Source organism: Staurois parvus, unplaced genomic scaffold (assembly GCF_062004578.1).
Source record: "Staurois parvus isolate SC_StPar_1 unplaced genomic scaffold, SC_StPar_1.0 ptg000893l, whole genome shotgun sequence".
NCBI lineage: Eukaryota > Metazoa > Chordata > Amphibia > Anura > Ranidae > Staurois > Staurois parvus.
The window spans coordinates 934,236-955,266 of NW_028318689.1; the positions used below are offsets into that span (position 1 = coordinate 934,236).

General features: G+C 45.5%; 1 protein-coding gene across 1 annotated transcript in view; it reads right to left on the reverse strand.

The window, feature by feature from the left end:
* Positions 1-10,326, reverse strand: part of LOC149442384 (uncharacterized) — a 37,351-nt gene extending 27,025 nt beyond the window's left edge. The window contains exon 1 of the mRNA XM_089656166.1: positions 10,239-10,326. Coding sequence (XP_089512292.1) covers positions 10,239-10,290 — 52 coding nt within the window. The 5' untranslated portion in view covers positions 10,291-10,326. The remainder of the gene's footprint in view (positions 1-10,238) is intronic.
* Positions 10,327-21,031: the final 10,705 nt, after the last annotated feature.

Sequence of the window (21,031 nt, forward strand, 5' to 3'; positions counted from 1 at the left end):
GAAGACCCCACTGGGAGGGATGGACGGATGGATGGCTGAGCAGGTGCGAGGTCAGACAAGCCGGGTTGGTAACGGGGAGGACGGTATGGTACGAGGCAGCGGGCAGAGAATAGTCGGGTCACACGCCAGGTCAGCAACAGCAGGTCAGATCCAATAGGGGGCATTCAAGAGAGAGGTCAGGCAAAGCAAGGGTCAGGGCAGGAGAATACAGCAAGGTCAGAGCACAATCTGGGTCAGCAACTTACAATTCACAGGTTCACAGGATACAGAGGAGACCAGAAGGCACTGAATGACAGCTCAGGGCCATTTAAATATCCCGCCCTGCGCTGCCATTGGTGCCCAGTGGGCGGCCGCGGCTTCTACTGCGCATGCGCGAACTCGAACGCCGCGGCCGGCCCGGACCTAGTGCCCGAGTCCCTGCACAGGGCGGCGCACTGCGCCTGCGCCGGGACCATTGCGGCGGGGATCGAGGAGATCCCTGACAGTCCCCATGTTGTCATGTTACAATGTATTCCCCTCCCCCCTGAAATGTCCCCCATGTTGTCATGTTACAATGTATTCCCCTCCCCCTTGAAATGTCCCCAATGTTGTCATGTTACAATGTATTCCCCCCCATGTCATGTTACAATGTATCCCCCTCCCCCCTGAAATGTCCCCCATGTTGTCATGTTACAATGTATTCCCCTCCCCCCTGAAATGTCCCCCATGTTGTCATGTTACAATGTATTCCCCCCCCCCCTGAAATGTCCCCCATGTTGTCATGTTACAATGTATTCCCCTCCCCCCTGAAATGTCCCCCATGTTGTCATGTTACAATGTATCCCTCTCCCCCCTGAAATGTCCCCCATGTTGTCATGTTACAATGTATTCCCCTCCCCCCTGAAATGTCCCCCATGTTGTCATGTTACAATGTATTCCCCCCCATGTTGTCATGTTACAATGTATCCCCCTCCCCCCTGAAATGTCCCCCATGTTGTCATGTTACAATGTATTCCCCTCCCCCCTGAAATGTCCCCCATATTGTTATAATGTATCCCCCCCCCATGTTGTCATGTTACAATGTATTTCCAAAGTTCGATAAAGAAGCGATCTAGACACACACATAAATGTTCATAGGATCAAGCAAAATAAATGAACACAGCTGAAATCGGATCCGGGAAATGGCAAGAATGCACACTCACCAACCGCACATAGGAAATGCGCGTTTTGTTTTATATCCCATCAAACGAGTACCGATACCCCACAGGGAGAGATGTCCTCACACGGTCTGCTGGGCTAATATGGTCTCCTCAGTTTAAAATGGATCACTCACGGCACACGTCCCTTCCAGGTACAGGTATCCCTCCTCTGGGTGATGTGTAGCTGTGTCTGCCGACCCCTCAGTGGGGGGTAAAAAATGGAGAAGTACCCATAGTGTAGTATATCCAAATTTATTGGTGAAGAAAGGGTTAACAACCCAGGTCAGCAATATTACTGGCAAAAAGCCAGAAAACACAGAAATAGGATTGATTAAAAAAGTAAATTACTGACCCTTTAAAAGCAAACACCCAGACCTCCACGTGGTCTGGGTGATAGAGAGGCGTCACAGGCTGTCAGTTCCTCCTGAGGCCTTTCGTGCTAAGGCACATCTTCAGAGGGGATGCTGACAGCTCTGTGACCGACGCCAAATGAATATATGGAGAAAACGCGGGGTTCGCGCATGCGCAATGGATCGCCGCCATTTTCCAGAAGACCATACAACTGCGCATGCGCGCACATCGAAGCGCCATTTTACCACAGATATACAGAGCTGTCAGCAGTGATATCTCCAGCCAAGCTAACTAAACGCCTATACAGCGCAATTAAGCCTGAGACATGGCTCCACATTCCCAGGGAGGTGGGTTGGTAATTTATTACAGATACTATCCTACCAAAGAGGTAGGATAGCGAATTACTTTCTGCAATACTATCTCATTGGTAGATTCACCACAGTGGGGGTGACATAATAAGGGGATGTTAAAGATAAACCCATATCATGAAAAAAGCGCTCCGAGTGCCCAGATAACAAACATTAACGGTCTAAAAAGTGTCATTACATCCAAGTGATTAACGGTCTATCAAAGAGCCAGATAAGCAAAGATAAAAACAATATATATCATATGTCGAAAATCATATATAAAAATGCATATATTAAATTGCATAACATATCATATGAATACCATATATATTAAATAAATGGATAAATAAAAGGCTTGTGGTCGTGAAACAATAAGCCGAATAAGGTAGCTTACAATAAAATAAATTAAATGGGCAAAGTAGGATAGCTAAAAATGAATCAATTCAACTAGGACTAATGTGTTAAGTATTGCGTACCCCACCCAATACTTACTTCTATTTTTAGGGACACCAAATTGATGCCATGGGGTTTAGGTTGTGCATGTGACGCACCACCTATAAGGTAATTTTTTATTTTTTAAATATATACTACTAAAAGGTGATTTCAACCACACATGTTGAATATTGTAAAAGAAAAGGTAACATTAATTCATCCTTGGCATATCTTAGGTGCTCCGGGAACAATGATCACCAACACGTGTAATATATGTATTTCGGTACAAGTCCTTATGTACTGATCCTTAGGTTTACACCGGAAGTACTCAGGGTAATGCTGGTATGGTAATAAATTGAGTTTTTGGAAATACTATAGAATAGAATAGCATAAATAGAATAGAACAACCTAGACGAACACATAATTCAAACTTAAAGTGCAGGGCTAGTATTGGTCAGTCATGAAATATACTCTGTGCAGGTCATAATTCAATAGACAACAGGGCAAGAAGTGACTAGGCCAAACAAAAAGAGTGAAGTGACACAATAGTAGAGAAAAGGATACTAACTATTTGCTATATAGCAATTGATATCTATTTCAATATTGTGCCCTTTAGGGTGTAAGGTATCAAGTTCATACACCCATTTTGTTTCAGCCTGTGATACGGCCCTGGTTTTATTCTGACCCCTCCAATGTGGTGGTATTGTCTCAATTCCTACAAATTTGAGGGAAGAGGGGTCACAATTATGGAATAGCCTATAGTGGTTCGAGAGTGAATGCTCTCTATAGCCCTTCCTGATATTAGCTACATGCTCTCGCAGCCGGTCACGGAGGCGTCTGGTCGTGCGCCCCACGTATTGTTTATGACACGGGCATTGGAGAAGGTATACCACAAATCTATTATTACAGGAGATGAATTGGTTGATGGTGTATGTTTTATTGGTAGTAGAAGAGCCAAAGTTGTTAATCCTGTTCTTCCTTGTACCGTTACACTTACAGATAATACATTTGTTATCACATGTATTATCTGTAAGTGTAACGGTACAAGGAAGAACAGGATTAACAACTTTGGCTCTTCTACTACCAATAAAACATACACCATCAACCAATTCATCTCCTGTAATAATAGATTTGTGGTATACCTTCTCCAATGCCCGTGTCATAAACAATACGTGGGGCGCACGACCAGACGCCTCCGTGACCGGCTGCGAGAGCATGTAGCTAATATCAGGAAGGGCTATAGAGAGCATTCACTCTCGAACCACTATAGGCTATTCCATAATTGTGACCCCTCTTCCCTCAAATTTGTAGGAATTGAGACAATACCACCACATTGGAGGGGTCAGAATAAAACCAGGGCCGTATCACAGGCTGAAACAAAATGGGTGTATGAACTTGATACCTTACACCCTAAAGGGCACAATATTGAAATAGATATCAATTGCTATATAGCAAATAGTTAGTATCCTTTTCTCTACTATTGTGTCACTTCACTCTTTTTGTTTGGCCTAGTCACTTCTTGCCCTGTTGTCTATTGAATTATGACCTGCACAGAGTATATTTCATGACTGACCAATACTAGCCCTGCACTTTAAGTTTGAATTATGTGTTCGTCTAGGTTGTTCTATTCTATTTATGCTATTCTATTCTATAGTATTTCCAAAAACTCAATTTATTACCATACCAGCATTACCCTGAGTACTTCCGGTGTAAACCTAAGGATCAGTACATAAGGACTTGTACCGAAATACATATATTACACGTGTTGGTGATCATTGTTCCCGGAGCACCTAAGATATGCCAAGGATGAATTAATGTTACCTTTTCTTTTACAATATTCAACATGTGTGGTTGAAATCACCTTTTAGTAGTATATATTTAAAAAATAAAAAATTACCTTATAGGTGGTGCGTCACATGCACAACCTAAACCCCATGGCATCAATTTGGTGTCCCTAAAAATAGAAGTAAGTATTGGGTGGGGTACGCAATACTTAACACATTAGTCCTAGTTGAATTGATTCATTTTTAGCTATCCTACTTTGCCCATTTAATTTATTTTATTGTAAGCTACCTTATTCGGCTTATTGTTTCACGACCACAAGCCTTTTATTTATCCATTTATTTAATATATATGGTATTCATATGATATGTTATGCAATTTAATATATGCATTTTTATATATGATTTTCGACATATGATATATATTGTTTTTATCTTTGCTTATCTGGCTCTTTGATAGACCGTTAATCACTTGGATGTAATGACACTTTTTAGACCGTTAATGTTTGTTATCTGGGCACTCGGAGCGCTTTTTTCATGATATGGGTTTATCTTTAACATCCCCTTATTATGTCACCCCCACTGTGGTGAATCTACCAATGAGATAGTATTGCAGAAAGTAATTCGCTATCCTACCTCTTTGGTAGGATAGTATCTGTAATAAATTACCAACCCACCTCCCTGGGAATGTGGAGCCATGTCTCAGGCTTAATTGCGCTGTATAGGCGTTTAGTTAGCTTGGCTGGAGATATCACTGCTGACAGCTCTGTATATCTGTGGTAAAATGGCGCTTCGATGTGCGCGCATGCGCAGTTGTATGGTCTTCTGGAAAATGGCGGCGATCCATTGCGCATGCGCGAACCCCGCGTTTTCTCCATATATTCATTTGGCGTCGGTCACAGAGCTGTCAGCATCCCCTCTGAAGATGTGCCTTAGCACGAAAGGCCTCAGGAGGAACTGACAGCCTGTGACGCCTCTCTATCACCCAGACCACGTGGAGGTCTGGGTGTTTGCTTTTAAAGGGTCAGTAATTTACTTTTTTAATCAATCCTATTTCTGTGTTTTCTGGCTTTTTGCCAGTAATATTGCTGACCTGGGTTGTTAACCCTTTCTTCACCAATAAATTTGGATATACTACACTATGGGTACTTCTCCATTTTTTACCCCCCACTGAGGGGTCGGCAGACACAGCTACACATCACCCAGAGGAGGGATACCTGTACCTGGAAGGGACGTGTGCCGTGAGTGATCCATTTTAAACTGAGGAGACCATATTAGCCCAGCAGACCATGTGAGGACATCTCTCCCTGTGGGGTATCGGTACTCGTTTGATGGGATATAAAACAAAACGCGCATTTCCTATGTGCGGTTGGTGAGTGTGCATTCTTGCCATTTCCCGGATCCGATTTCAGCTGTGTTCATTTATTTTGCTTGATCCTATGAACATTTATGTGTGTGTCTAGATCGCTTCTTTATCGAACTTTGGAGATTGAGCTTTTTCCAATTGTCATTTTAGCGCTGCACTTTACTTATTTTATTTATACCAAAGGTGGTTGTGATCATCTTTAGTGCTATTAGCTGCTTACTTGTCTTTTATCAGTAGCGCTCACTTTTTTCTGTATATTATATGTTACAATGTATTCCCCTCCCCCCTGAAATGTCCCCCATATTGTTACAATGTATCCTCCCATGTTGTCATGTTACAATGTATCCCCCCCATGTTGTCATGTTACAATGTATCCCCCCCCCATGTTGTCATGTTACAATGTATTCCCCTCCCCCCTGAAATGTCCCCCATATTGTTACAATGTATCCCCCCATGTTGTCATGTTACAATGTATCCCCCCCCCCATGTTGTCATGTTACAATGTATTTATTGGGATTGGATGTGATGGACCGACACAAAGTGGCACATAATTGTGAAGTGGAAGGAAAATGAGAAATGGTTTCCAACATTTGTGACCAATAAATCTGTGAAAAGTGTGGTGACATTTGTATTCAGCCCCCCGGAGTCAAAACTTTGTAGGACCCCCTTTGGCTGCAATTCCAGCTGCATTTTTTGGGGGATGTCTCTTTGCACATCTAGAGAGGAACATTTCTGCCCATTCTTCTTTGCAGAATCCCTCAAGCTCTGTCAGATTGGATGGAGAGCGTCTGGGAACAGCAATTTTCAGGTCTGGCCACAGATTCTCCATTGGATTTGGGTCTGGACTGTGACTGGGCCATTCTAACACATGAAGATGCTTTGATCGGAACCATTCCATTGTAGGTCTGGCTGGATGTTTCGGGTCGTTGTCCTGCTGGAAGGTGAACCTCCACCCCGGTCTCAAGTCTTCTGCAGACTCTAACAGGTTTTCTTCTAAGATTGCCCTGTATTTGGCTCCATCCATCTTCCCATCAACTCTGACCAGCTTCCCTGTCCCTGCTGAAAAAAAGCATCCCCACCACATGATGCTGCCACCACCAGGGGCGGACTGACCATTCGAGCACTTGGGCACTGCCCGAGGGCCAGGGGTCGGTAGGGGGCCCCATGAAATGCCCCTGGTACCTTTTTTATAGGCTTTTTTGGGTGTGCTTTGAGTGTGGGCAAGGACACAGGGGCCCCATGATCCTCTATTTCCCGGGAGCCCCATGAGTTGTCAGTCCGCCCCTGGCCACCACCATGTTTCACAGTGGGGATGGTGTGTTCAGGGTGATGTGCAGTATTAGTTTTCCACCACACATAGCTTTTTGCTTTTAAGGGCAAAAAGTCCAATTTTGGTCTCATCTGACCAGAGCCCCTTCTTCCACATGTTTGCTCTGTCATGTGATCTCAGTATAAATCCAGCTGTTTTGTGAAGCCCTCAGAGGTTTTTTAGAGAACATTAGTGAATAAAAAGCATCATGAAGGCCAAGGAACACACCAGACAGGTCAGGGATAAAGTTGTGGAGAAGTTTGAAGCAGGGTTAGGTTATTAATAAATCTCCCAAGCTTTGACCATCTCACGGAGCACTGCTCAATCCATCATCCGGAAATGGAAAGAGTACGGCACAACTGCCAACCTACCAAGACATGGCCATCCACCTAAACTGACAGGCCGGGCAAGGAGAGCATTCATCAGAGAAGCAGCCAAGAGGCCCATGGGAACTCTGGAGGAGATGCAGAGATCACAGCTCAGGGGGGGGGAATCTGTCCACAGGACAACTATTAGTCGTCACTCCACAAATCTGGAATCTTTATGGAAGAGTGACAAGAAGAAAGCCATTGTTGGAAGAAAGCCATAAGAAGTTCCGTTTGCAGTTTGGGAAAAGCCATGTGGGGGGCACAGGAAACATGTGGAAGAAGGGGCTCTGGTCAGAGGAGACCAAAACTGAACTTTTCGGCCTAAAAGTAAAACACTATGTGTGGGGGAAAACTAACACTGCCCATCCCATCAGCACGACACCTAAATACACCACCGCTCACACCCCAGCAACATTAGATCCCCAACAACAGTAGACCCACCCAGCAACAACAGACCTCCCATGCAACAAAATACACCCTCAACATCAATAGACCCCCCCCCCCCCAGCAACAATAGACACTCACTAGCAACAAATTACCTCCCAGCAGCTAGCATCAATAGACCCCTCCCTCAACAGTAGATCCCTCCCAGCAACATGGGACCCCCATAGCAACAATATTCCCCTACCAGCAACAGTAGATTCTACCCTGCTACAATAGATCCCCCCAGCAGCCAACATCAACACACCCTCCAGTACACCCCAGCACCCCTTGACATTACATACACTCAGTGGTGGAGGTGTCGGAAATGTGTTCCCCTGCGTTCTTACTGAAAAGAAGCCCTGGTTCTCCAGCATTGTCACCCCGCTTTCCTGATGGAGACTACAAGTGGCAGTTTCAACAATCATGACGTACAGTGGGGATCGAAAGTTTGGGCACCCCAGCTAAAAGTTTGTATTAATGTGCATAAAGAAGCCAAGGAAAGATGGAAAAATCTCCAAAAGCCATCAAATTACAGATTAGACATTCTTATAATATGTCAACAAAAGTTAGATTTTATTTCCATCATTTACACTTTCAAAATAACAGAAAACAAAAAAATGGCGACTGCAAAAGTTTGGGCACCCTGCAGAATTTATAGCATGCACTGCCCCCTTTGCAAAGCTGAGACCTGCCAGTATCATGGATTGTTCTCAATCATCGTCTGGGAAGACCAGGTGATGTCAATCTCAAAGGTTTTAAATGCCCAGACTCATCTGACCTTGCCCCAACAATCAGCACCATGGGTTCTTCTAAGCAGTTGTCTAGAAAACTGAAACTGAAAATAGTTGACGCTCACAAAGCTGGAGAAGGCTATAAGAAGATAGCAAAGCGTTTTCAGATGTCAATATCCTCTGTTCAGAATGTAAATAAGAAATGGCAGTCATCAGGAACAATGGAAGTTAAAGCAACATCTGGAAGACCAAGAAAAATATCAGACAGAACAGCTCGCAGGATTGTGAGAAAAACAATTCAAAACCCACGTTTGACTGCACGATCCCTCCAGAAAGATCTGGCAGACACTGGAGTTGTGGTCACTATTCCACTATAAAGAGATACTTGTACAAATATGGGCTTCATGGAAGAGTCATCAGAAGAAAACCTCTTCTACGTCCTCACCACAAAAATCATCGTTTGAACTTTGCAAATGAACATATAGACAAGCCTGATGCATTTTGTAAACAAGTTCTGTGGACTGATGAGGTTAAAATGGAACTTTTTGGCCGGAATGAGCAAAGGTACGTTTGGAGAAGAAGGGGCACAGAATTTAATGAAAAGAACCTCTGTCCAACTGTTAAGCATGGGGTTGGATCAATCATGCTTTGGGGTTGTGTTGCAGCCAGTGGCACAGGGAACATCTCATGAGTAGAAGGAAAAATGGATTCAATAAAATTTCAGCAAATTTTGGATGGTAAGTTGATGCCATCTGTGAAAAAGCTGAAGTTAAAGAGAGGATGGCTTCTACAAATGGATAATGATCCTAAACACACCTCGAAATCCACGGGGAATTACATCAAGAGGCGTAAACTGAAATTTTGCCATGGCCTTCACAATCTCCTGACCTCAACATAATTGAAAATCTATGGATAGACCTTAAAAGAGCAGTGTGTGACAGACAGCCCAGAAATCTCAAAGAACTGGAAGACTTTTGTAAGGAAGAATGGGCAAAGATACCTCAAACAAGAATTGAAAGACTCTTGGCTGGCTACAAAAAGCGTTTACAAGCTGTGATACTTGCCAAAGGGGGCAGTACAGGATATTAACTCTGCAGGGGGCCCAAACTTTTGCAGATGCCATTTTTTTGTTTTCTGTTATTTTGAAAGTGTAAATGATGTAAATAAAATCTAACTTTTGTTGACATATTATAAGAATGTCTAATCTGTAATTTGATGCCTTTTGGAGATTTTTCCATCTTTCCTTGGCTTCTTTATGCACATTAATACATATTTTTAGCTGGGGTGCCCAAACCTTCGATCCCCACTGTAGGCATTGCCCGCCATCAGAAATACCTGCCCAAAAAACGTATTTTATTAAAAGTAGTTGATTAAATGGTTCAGATGTACTCTCGTTAAGCATTCAATAATTGATGGACATTTATCTGTCTTCCAGTATTAATCCTTTAGGCGTGTTCAACGATGAACTCCCATATTTTCTCCTTGGGCATGTTCCATCATGAAAAAAGCATTGCCATGGATTCAATGTTGTGGATTCCATGGCATTTCAACCCCACAATTTAGTTGGGATATTTCAACAACTTTCCTCCCATATTCTTCAATAATTGAGCATTGGCACAATATATAAACATGGGCACCCTCCATACCAGATCCTCTCCAACATTCTGTCAAAGCTTCAGAGTTTAAACATTGAGCTCTTGTCTAAATAATTGATGTTTTGCATTTTTCTAACCATTGTGGGGTGTTGGCAGGCCATTCATAATAAATGAGTGGGCTGCCTCAACACACCGCACATCGACACGCCACAATGGGACGCTTAGGGAACGGGCCCCTTACTCTACAGCTGTGATATTTTATAATTTCTCGTTCTCTTTGCTTAAATTGTTGGAACTAAAATTTAGGAGATTACAAATACAGAATTTAAAAAGAAGAACAGAAAAGGTCTGGCTTACCGACAGCGCTGCTGAAGAGGAATAGGAGGGACAGACAAGATCGCGGGTTCATGGTGATGTTAATGAGATCCTGACACAAGTGCGCACAGGTAACATATAGATACTGATTGTAGAGGATGTAGGTTGCTGTAGCAATAAAAGTCACCTCCTGTTCCCACCATTTCCTGAATCTGAAAAACACTTTTTTACTCGTATGAAACGTCACACAGATTTGAAGTTTCTGATATAGTTACATAGTTAGTCTGGCTGAAAAAAAAGACAAAAGTCCATCCAGTTCAACCATAAAAGTTATAATCCTACACCCACAGTTGATCCAGAGGAAGGCAAAAAACCCAGCAAAGCACGATCCAATTTGCTCCTGCAGGGAAAAAATTCCTTCCTGATCCCCCGAGAGGCAATCGGATATTCCCTGGATCAACTTTCCCTATAAATGTTATATCCAGTTATATTCTGTGTATCCAAGAAAGAATCCAGGACTTTCCTACAGCAATCCACTGAGCTGGCCACAACCAACTCTGGAGGGAGTCTATTCCACATTCTCACAGCTCTCACTGTGAAGAAACCTTTCCGTGTTTGGAGATTACATTTCTTTTCCTCCAGACGTAAAGAGCGCCCCCTTGTCCTATGTGATAACCTCAGGAGGAATAACTACACCGAGTTCACTGTATGAACCACTGATGTATTATACATGGAGATCATATCCCCCTTATGTATTATACATGGAGATCATATCCCCCCCTTATGTATTATACATGGAGATCATATCCCCCCTTATGTATTATACATGGAGATCATATCCCCCCTTATGTATTATACATGGAGATCATATCCCCCCTTATGTATTATACATGGAGATCATATCCCCCCTTATGTATTATACATGGAGATCATATCCCCCCTTATGTATTATACATGGAGATCATATCCCCCCTTATGTATTATACATGGAGATCATATCCCCCTTATGTATTATACATGGAGATCATATCCTCCTTATGTATTTTACATGGTGATCATACCCCCCCCTTATGTATTATACATGGAGATCATATCCCCCCCTTATGTATTATACATGGAGATCATATCCCCCCCTTATGTATTATACATGGAGATCATATCCCCCCTTATATATTATACATGGAGATCATATCCCCCTTATGTATTATACATGGAGATCATATCCCCCCTTATGTATTATACATGGAGATCATATCCCCCCTTATGTATTATACATGGAGATCATATCCCCCCTTAATCTCCTCTTCTCAGTAGAGAATACATTCAGTTCCTCTAATCTTTCCTCATAGCTGATCTCCTCCATGCCTCGTATCAGTTTAGTTGCCCTTCTCTGTACTTTCTCCAGTTCCCCAATGTTCTATTTGTGAATTGGAGCCCAAAACCGAACTGCATATTCCAGATGAGGTTTTACTAATGATTTGTACCGGGGGGGGGGGGATTATATCTCTCTCCCTGGAGTCTATACCTCTCCTAATACAAGAGAGGATTTTGCTTGCTTTAGAACCCGCAGCTTGGCATTGCAGAACCCCCAGATCCTTCACCATTGAACCCCCCAAATCCTTCTCCACCATTGACCCCCCCCAGTTGTACCCCCCTCCAGTATATATGATGCATATTCTTATCCCCCAAGTGCAGAACCTTACATTTATCACCATTAGCCCTCATTGGCCCCATAGTCCCCCAATTACACAGAGCATTGAGGTCGGCTTGTAAGTTGGAGACATCCTGTAAGGACGTTATTCCCCGGCAGAGGAATAGGAGGGACAGACAAGATCGCGGGTTCATGGTGATGTTAATGAGATCCTGACACAAGTGCACACAGGTAACATATAGATACTAATTGTAGAGGATGTAGGTTGCTGTAGCAATAAAAGTCACCTCCTGTTCCCACCATTTCCTGAATCTGAAAAACACTTTTTTACTCGTATGAAACGTCACACAGATTTGAAGTTTCTGATATAGTTACATAGTTAGTCTGGCTGAAAAAAGACAAAAGTCCATCCAGTTCAACCATAAAGTAAAAGTTATAATCCTCCACCCACAGTTGATCCAGAGGAAGGCAAAAATCCCAGCAAAGCACGATCCAATTTGCTTTAAATTAAAATAAAGAATCATTTGGCGTCTTCAAAATTCAGCTATTTTGAGGACACCGAAAGGTTCTTTATTTTAATTCTTTGATTTTAAAACATGATTGTACCAAGTTCACCATGTCTATGTCTACCTTTTCCACGATCCATGAGATCAAATAAATTCAATATTGCATTCCCCAATGTAGTGATATATTACTCTGCTTAGGAGTTAATATAAACTACCTCTTAGGCAGGTCTGCACTAGTCCACTGCCATCTTGTTTGTCTGTGTATTGGTGGGTTCAAAATCCACACTTTATCACAAGTGAGTGGGAGATGTTAGAAGGATATAGTATTATTTATACTTAGTATGGCAATTTCTTCTTATCCTTACCCCACTAATCACACTGAACCTTGGGGTACCCCACTAATCACACTGAACCTCGGGGTCCCCCACTAATCACACTGAACCTTGGGGTCCCCCACTAATCACACTGAACCTCGGGGTCCCCCACTAATCACACTGAACCTTGGGGTACCCCACTAATCACACTGAACCTCGGGGTCCCCCACTAATCACACTGAACCTCGGGGTCCCCCACTAATCACACTGAACCTTGGGGTCCCCCACTAATCACACTGAACCTCGGGGTACCCCACTAATCACACTGAACCTCGGGGTACCCCACTAATCACACAACCTCAGGGTACCCCACTAATCACACTGAACCTCGGGGTACCCCACTAATCACACAACCTCGAGGTACCCCACTAATCACACTGAACCTCGGGGTACCCCACTAATCACACTGAACCTCAGGGTACCCCACTAATCACACTGAACCTCGGGGTACCCCACTAATCACACTGAACCTCGGGATACCCCACTAATAACACTGAACCTTGGGGTACCCCACTAATAACACTGAACCTTGGGGTACCCCACTAATCACACAACCTCGGGGTACCCCACTAATCACACTGAACCTCGGGGTCCCCCACTAATCACACTGAACCTCGGGGTACACCACTGATGACCCCAGACCATTCAGAGTATGAATCATTAACCACTACTCTGTGAATACGATCTTTTAGCCAGTTTTCTATCCATTTACATTCTGATTTTTCCAGCCCGTAGACTTTACCTTACACATTAGCCGTGTGTGAGGAACTGCGCGAAACGCTTGCAAAATCCAAGTATACCACATGCACCGCCACCCCTCTGTCCAAGTATACCACGTCCACCGCCACCCCTCTGTCCAAGTATACCACGTCCACCGCCACCCCTCTGTCCAAGTATACCACGTTCACCGCCACCCCTCTGTCCAAGTATACCACGTCCACCGCCACCCCTCTGTCCAAGTATACCACGTCCACCGCCACCCCTCTGTCCAAGTATACCACGTCCACCCCTCTGTCCAAGTATACCACGTCCACCCCTCTGTCCAAGTATACCACGTCCACCGCCACCCCTCTGTCCAAGTATAGCACATCCACCGCCACCCCTCTGTCCAAGTATACCACGTTCACCGCCACCCCTCTGTCCAAGTATACCACGTCCACCGCCACCCCTCTGTCCAAGTATACCACGTCCACCGCCACCCCTCTTTGCCCATCAGTGCCGCCAGTCAGTGCCGTCTGTGAGTGCCTCCATTCAGTGCTATCAGTCAGTGCCGCCTATAAGTGCTGTCTATTAGTGCCCATCAGTGCCGCCTATCAGTGCATCATCTCTTCCTCCTCATCAATGTCCACCAGTGCTGCCTCAACAGCGCAGCCTCACCAGTGCCACCTAATCAGTGCAGCTTATCAGTGCCTAATCATCAGTGCTACCTATCAGTGCCGCATCATCAGTGCTGCCTATTAGTGCAGCCTCATCAACGCACATCAGTGAAGGAGAAAAATTACCTGTCTGCGACATTTTATAATAGAAACAAAAAAAACATTTTTTTAATTTTTTTGCTCTTTTTTTTTGTTTAAAGTACAAAAAATAAAAACCCCATCAGAGATTAAATACCACCAAAAGAACGATCTATTTGTGTGAAAAAAAGATAAAAATGTCTTGTGTACAGCATTGGATGACCGCACAATTGTCAAAGTGTGACAGCGCTGAAAATTGGCCTGGGTAGAAAGGGTGGGGGGAGGGGAGGGCCTGGGATGAAAGTGGTGAAGGGGATCTCCAGGCTGGTTCTATGTAATTTTGTTGACAATACATTACAGAATTATAAACCAGACACCCCCCCCCCCCCCGCTGACTTTAAACTGCCATGTGCCTAATTACATGTGCATAGTATACATATAACATATAATTCTGCACATTGTAAGGGTATAAATGACCAAATCCCCTGTACCCAGACATCGCCAATGTTCAGTTCTAGCCTTTCAGAGGTGAATCTGCAATTTTTGGGATTCATTTCGGGTTTTCTCCAAGAGAAACGGCAACCTTGCTGGGCACCACAGCATTCTGTAGACGTCTCAGATCAGCGGTCAGTGACCTGAAACGAGAAATTCAGCACTCAGAGAGTACCTGAGACTACAAAAAGAATATCCAAGACTTCTGCTTTCACTTCTCATACCTTAGAAAATGTGGTATTTCCCTTCCCTGATAAATCTGGCCCTTCTCTGTCTTCACCGGCCACTTCCGAGGTTGTAACAGAGGCCTTGCCATCTCCTGTGTGTGTATATATATATATAGTGACATGGGGGATGATTAGCTCTAGTGGTAGATGCTTTCCAAGTGAGCCCACACTAGTCAGAAACGCTTTTTCGGGGCTTGGTAGCCCACTTTTATTAAAAGGCAAGAAACAAAATCCAAAGTCCAAAATAAACTTTCCCACACAAGGGTTCTTCTCCAATGGAAAAGACAAATGAAACGTTACCAAGCCTCCTGACTACTCCTTATCAGCCCTGCTGGTTAGCAGTACCTCTGCTACTATGGGTCTTCCAGACCACTATAAATAGTAAATAAACCAATAAATAGTAAATAGTAAATAAACCAAAGTGCACAGCAATTGGTTTATTTACTATTTATTGTGGTTTGTGTTTTTGCACAGTGCACAGCAGCAGTATAGTACCTGTGGGAATCTGTTGGCGCAGAAATAATAGTTTATATAACTTCCAGACCACTGGCTACACAGCACTGGACTCCTTGAATGCACACAGCCTGGAGCCTTGGAGCCCTGGAGCGCCCACAGCCTTGGCGCCCTGGAGCGCCCACAGCCTTGGCGCCCTGGAGCGCCCACAGCCTTGGCGCCCTGGAGCGCCCACAGCCTTGGCGCCCTGGAGCGCCCACAGCCTTGGCGCCCTGGAGCGCCCACAGCCTTGGACTCCTGCAACGCGCACAGCCTTGGACTCCTGCAACGCGCACAGCCTTGGACTCCTGCAACGCGCACAGCCTTGGACTCCTGCAACGCGCACAGCCTTGGACTCCTGCAACGCGCACAGCCTTGGACTCCTGCAACGCGCACAGCCTTGGACTCCTGCAACGCGCACAGCCTTGGACTCCTGCAACGCGCACAGCCTTGGACTCCTGCAGCGCGCACAGCCTTGGACTCCTGCAGCGCGCACAGCCTTGGACTCCTGCAGCGCGCACAGCCTTGGACTCCTGGAGCGCGCACAGCCTTGGAGCCCTTGAGCGCGCACAGCCTTGGAGCCCTTGAGCGCGCACAGCCTTGGAGCCCTTGAGCGCGCACAGCCTTGGAGCCCTTGAGCGCGCACAGCCTTGGAGCCCTTGAGCGCGCACAGCCTTGGAGCCCTTGAGCATGCACAGCCTTGGAATTCTTGAACGCGCAGAGCCTTGGAGCCCTTGAGCATGCACAGCCTTGGAATTCTTGAACGCGCAGAGCCTTGGAGCCCTGGAACGCACACAGCCTTGGAGTCATTGACCGCACACAGCATCTGTCTCAAACAGAGACACTCAATGGCAGCCACATCTCCAACTCCACTCCCCCTTCCAACTCTCAGCAAACAATCATTATATGGGCTGTGAGCACCTAGGCCCACACCCTGCTGGGTGACTTCAAAATCTGGACACTGGATTGGAGATTTCTTCCCTCCCAAGGCACACTGAAATCTCCAAACTACGGAGCCCCATCCAGAAATATAAAACTCTGGAAAAACCTGCAACAGCATTTTTCTCCACTCACAATCTACACTCCTCAGTTCTGTACTCTGCACATGTGCAGACCTCGTGTCCATCACCTGACCACTTCTACCTGCCTTTATCCTGTGACAGGGCCCTGCGCTATTACAATATATATACCAAAAATGCAGCACTAATCAATAATGCATTAAAATATCAACATAACAGTCCAAATAAAATCCTCAAGTGAATGAGACAGGTTGCAGGAGAAGATTCTGGCATCATAAACCGTCACCAAACACCCGAAGAAATAAGCCCCTTACCAGACGTTCCGACCGTATAATATCAGTCAATGTGCGCAGTACATAAGGAATCAATGAGGCAGGTATTGTTCACTAAGAATCCTCCTTAAGGTGATGAAAGTTCCTCCTCTTTAAAGATCTTCAAAAGCTGAAGAAACTCCCGTCCAATATTCAAATAAGGGATATAAAACAAAAGCAACTCCTAGTGTACTACTCCAGTAAAGTTTTGACAAATTTAATAAAGGATCCACGCACATCAAGCATTAAAACAAACCAGCATTGGCCGTCCCTCCAGAACGTGGTGACGCCACACGCCGAAGCTCCACCCTAACGCGTTTCGTCATCAGGGAGACGTCGTCAGGGGCTGTAGACCTACGGTAGACTGTAAAAAAGGAAATGCACAAGAGCAGGCAAGAAGGTTTCTTCACAGTAAGAGCTGTGAGAATGTGGAATAGACTCCCTCCAGAGTTGGTTGTGGCCAGCTCAGTGGATTGCTGTAGGAAAGTCCTGGATTCTTTCTTGGATACAAAGAATATAACTGGATAGAACATTTATAGGGAAAGTTGATCCAGGGAATATCCGATTGCCTCTCGGGGGATCAGGAAGGAATTTTTTCCCCTACAGGAGCAAATTGGATCGTGCTTTGCTGGGTTTTTTGCCTTCCTCTGGATCAGCTGTGGGTGTAGGATTAGAACTTGTTTTTTTAATGATTGAACTGGATGGACTTTTGTCTTTTTTCAGCCAAACTAACTATGTAACTATGTAACAATATGACTCTCAAATTATTATTATTATTATACAGTATTTATATAGCGCCAAAAGTTTGCTCAGCGCTGTACATTACAATGGGAGACAATACATGAGACAATACAGTAACAATACAATACATGAGGGGTTCAAGGACCCTGCTCTTTCGAGCTTACAATCTAGGAGGGAGGGGATAGTGGTACAGGAGGAAGTGGCTGTGGGGGATGGAGTGGTAGGAGGAGTGGAGGAGATCGACAGTTAGGTGAGGGTGGGGTAGGCTTCCCTGAAGAGATGGGTTTTCAGGGTGCGCCTAAAGGTGAGGATGGTAGGTGACAGTCTGATGGATTGGGGTAGTGAGTTCCAGAGGATGGGGGAAGCCCTGGAGAAGTCCTGGAGCTGGGCATGGGAGGAGCAGACCAGGGAACTAGAGAGCAGGAGGTCTTGTGAGGAGCGAAGAGTACGTGTTGGGTGGTATTTGTGATAGAACATGAAGACTAAGGGGCTGATGTACTAAAACTGGAGAGTGCAAAATCTGGTCCTGCTCTGCATAGAAACCAATCAGCTTCCAGTTTATTTTGTCGAAGCTTCATTGAACAAGCTGATTTGCCGCCATGCACAGCTGCACCAGATTTTGCACTCTCCAGGTTATTAAATCAACCGCTGTCTCTCCACATGGCACAACAAACAGTTCAAGGATCTTGGGATCAGCAATTTGTTCCGACATCTTTCAGCAACGTCATTGTAGCAAGCATCCTGTCATTATATAGAGAACCTCATATTAGCATATAAGCACTTAATATTGTGATTTAATCATCAGTAAAACAGACCAATCGTTTCTCTTTATCGTAACCAATCCGATAGGGAGGATCATACCACTCAGCAGGATACATCTGCTCTGTTTTTGGCACCCTGACAATTGTCTGCGTCCTCAGGTGGTGTTGCTGGGGGGCGATGACCGCTCCTGACCCACCTAATTGATGGGTTTCCCGCTGGCATTTTGGTGCGGTTCTATAGGTTTCATGTCCAGCTTGCCAAAATAAACATGTCTGTTGGTTGGCGCTGTGCGGATGGATGAGAGCAGCAGCTCAGGTGCCTGGCATCGCCCAGACGGTGCAGGTGGCAGCAGCATGTGCTGCTGATCAGGGAGCGGGGGAGGGGGTGTTTTCTGGGGGATGGGAGGGGCACCCTTATTCTTTGATTTTTTCATATGTTGTATAATAATAACATGCTCTTTGTTGCCATGACAAGTCGTGGAGGAATAGGCGGCACTGTTCCAGAGTCTCAGCATCCATCAACACAAATCATCCCAATGTTCATGTTGTGAATATTAAAGCGTGACTTTACCAGCTGAAACCTGGCCATGGGGAATCTGCGGCAGATTGTTCCTGTCTGGTGTCTGCGCTCTCACCTGGAACAAGTCTGGGATGTGAGTTCCAAGAAGGGATGAGCACCCCCGAACCCTAAACCCGACCTCCAGCCTTGCACTGTAAGAGGGAACCCTGCAGACTCTGATGTAAGGGAGAACTCTGCAGACTCTGATGTAAAGGAGAACTCTGCAGACTCTGATGTAAAGGAGAACTCTGCAGACTCTGATGTAAAGGAGAACTCTGCAGACTCTGATGTAAAGGAGAACTCTGCAGACTCTGATGTAAAGGAGAACCCTGCAGACTCTGATGTAAAGGAGAACTCTGCAGACTCTGATTTAAGGGGAAAGGCTGGGAATTCTGATGTGGGTGGAGGGGGGTTATGTGACCAGAGACCCCCATGCATCAGAGTCTGCCTTTACACCAGAGTCTACACTGAGGTAAGGGGAGGTTCTGTTGTAAAGGGGGAGTGAGGACTCCCCCCTTATCTTAGGGTCCCCACTCCCCCCTTACATCAATGACCCGTCCACCCCACAGGGTGTCTGACCAACTGCCCCACTCTCTGTTCAGCATGGCAGTGACTCCTTAACACTGTCCTGAAGCAGTACTGCCACTGTACCTGCACTGTGCTGTGCAGCAGGACAATGAGGGCAGGCTCCTCTCCTCCCTTCTCCCCCTTCCTTGCAGTCTCTCTCTTCAAGATGCCAAGTGCCATGACGTCAACCACCCTCCCGCACGCCCACGCCAAGGATCACCCCCTCCGTCCAATTAGAAGCCCGCCTCCATCCCCTTGCCCAAGCCAATCCAAGACAAGACTGAATTCAGCTGAATACTAATAATCCAGCTCTGGATCTGCACATGTTCTGTTCTGGAGCCAGGGATAAGTGGGATCTTTAAAGTCACTTTTCTGCCATTCACAGACATTTACGGACAGCAGACAGAAAAGTGCCCAGACAAAACAGACAGTTAGCAACCCTGGAGTCAGCACTCTAAACCCCTCTCAGGCCGTCGTTGTGCAGCAGTGATGGAGCACACTGGACAGTCATGTGCGCTCCCTGAAATGCAGCTGTGTCCCATCTTCCTGGCAATCTCCCTCTGGGAAATGAAGTTCAGCTCTTGATTACAGCAGAGTCTCTCCTCCGGACTACAGTTCCCACAGTGCAGTGCTGCCTGACTCAGCAGCTCCCTCCTCTGGCTGATAAAGCTGTTAACCAGTTCAGCAGCAGCTACAGCCAGTGTTTCTCTCACTCTCCATGCTTGGCCAAGCACCTGGCTACATACATGTGATTTTGCAGCAAGCCTTTCTTCAGGTTTGTGTGTCTGCCTGCGGAGTCAACACTTTGCAGATGAATCCCACACTGTGTTGTACTGCAACTTGCACTCATTGCTACAGACGTTATCAGTCCTGGTGTTTCATGGTGCTCATTGGCTGCTTGGAATGGGTGCTGTGAAAGGTTTTGCAATCTCTCAGCTGGATTGTTAGTTAAAACCTTCTGAAGCAGCGATTTGTGTTCGGTGTTGTGCTGCATCATGCACTGGTGCCACGTGAGTTGGTGGAAATCCATGTGGTGGAATATCGGATATATAAACAAACTTTCCCTCCATGGTCTTGCATTGCGGTTGGTGACTGCTTGCAGAAATATGCAAAAATATCAATCAGTAAGGCAATAGCATACGGCACAGACATGAAACACGGGATCCAGAGTTTTTCTGTAACCCGGTTGCTTATGATAATTACAACTCATGACTTTACAATTCATTTTTGCAGCAGAAGGGGTGAAATTAGTGGGCCACCCCAATGGTGCTAATTCATGGGTCAACAGAGAACACCACTGTCACTGACTGGTGCTGCCTCCTGATCATTGGGGAGAATGCCACTGTCACTGACTGGTGCTGCCTCCTGATCATTGGGGAGAATGCCACTGTCACTGACTGGTGCTGCCTCCTGATCATTGGGGAGAATGCCACTGTCACTGACTGGTGCTGCCTGATCATTGGGGAGAATGCCACTGTCACTGACTGGTGCTGCCTCCTGATCATTGGGGAGAATGCCACTGTCGCTGATTATTTCTACCTCCTGATCAATGGGGAGAATGCCACTGTCACTGACCAGTTCTGCCTCCTGATCATTGGGGAGAATGCTACTGTCGCTGACCAGTTCTATCTCCTGATCATTGGGAAGACTGCCACTGTCACTGACTGGTGCTGCCTCCTGA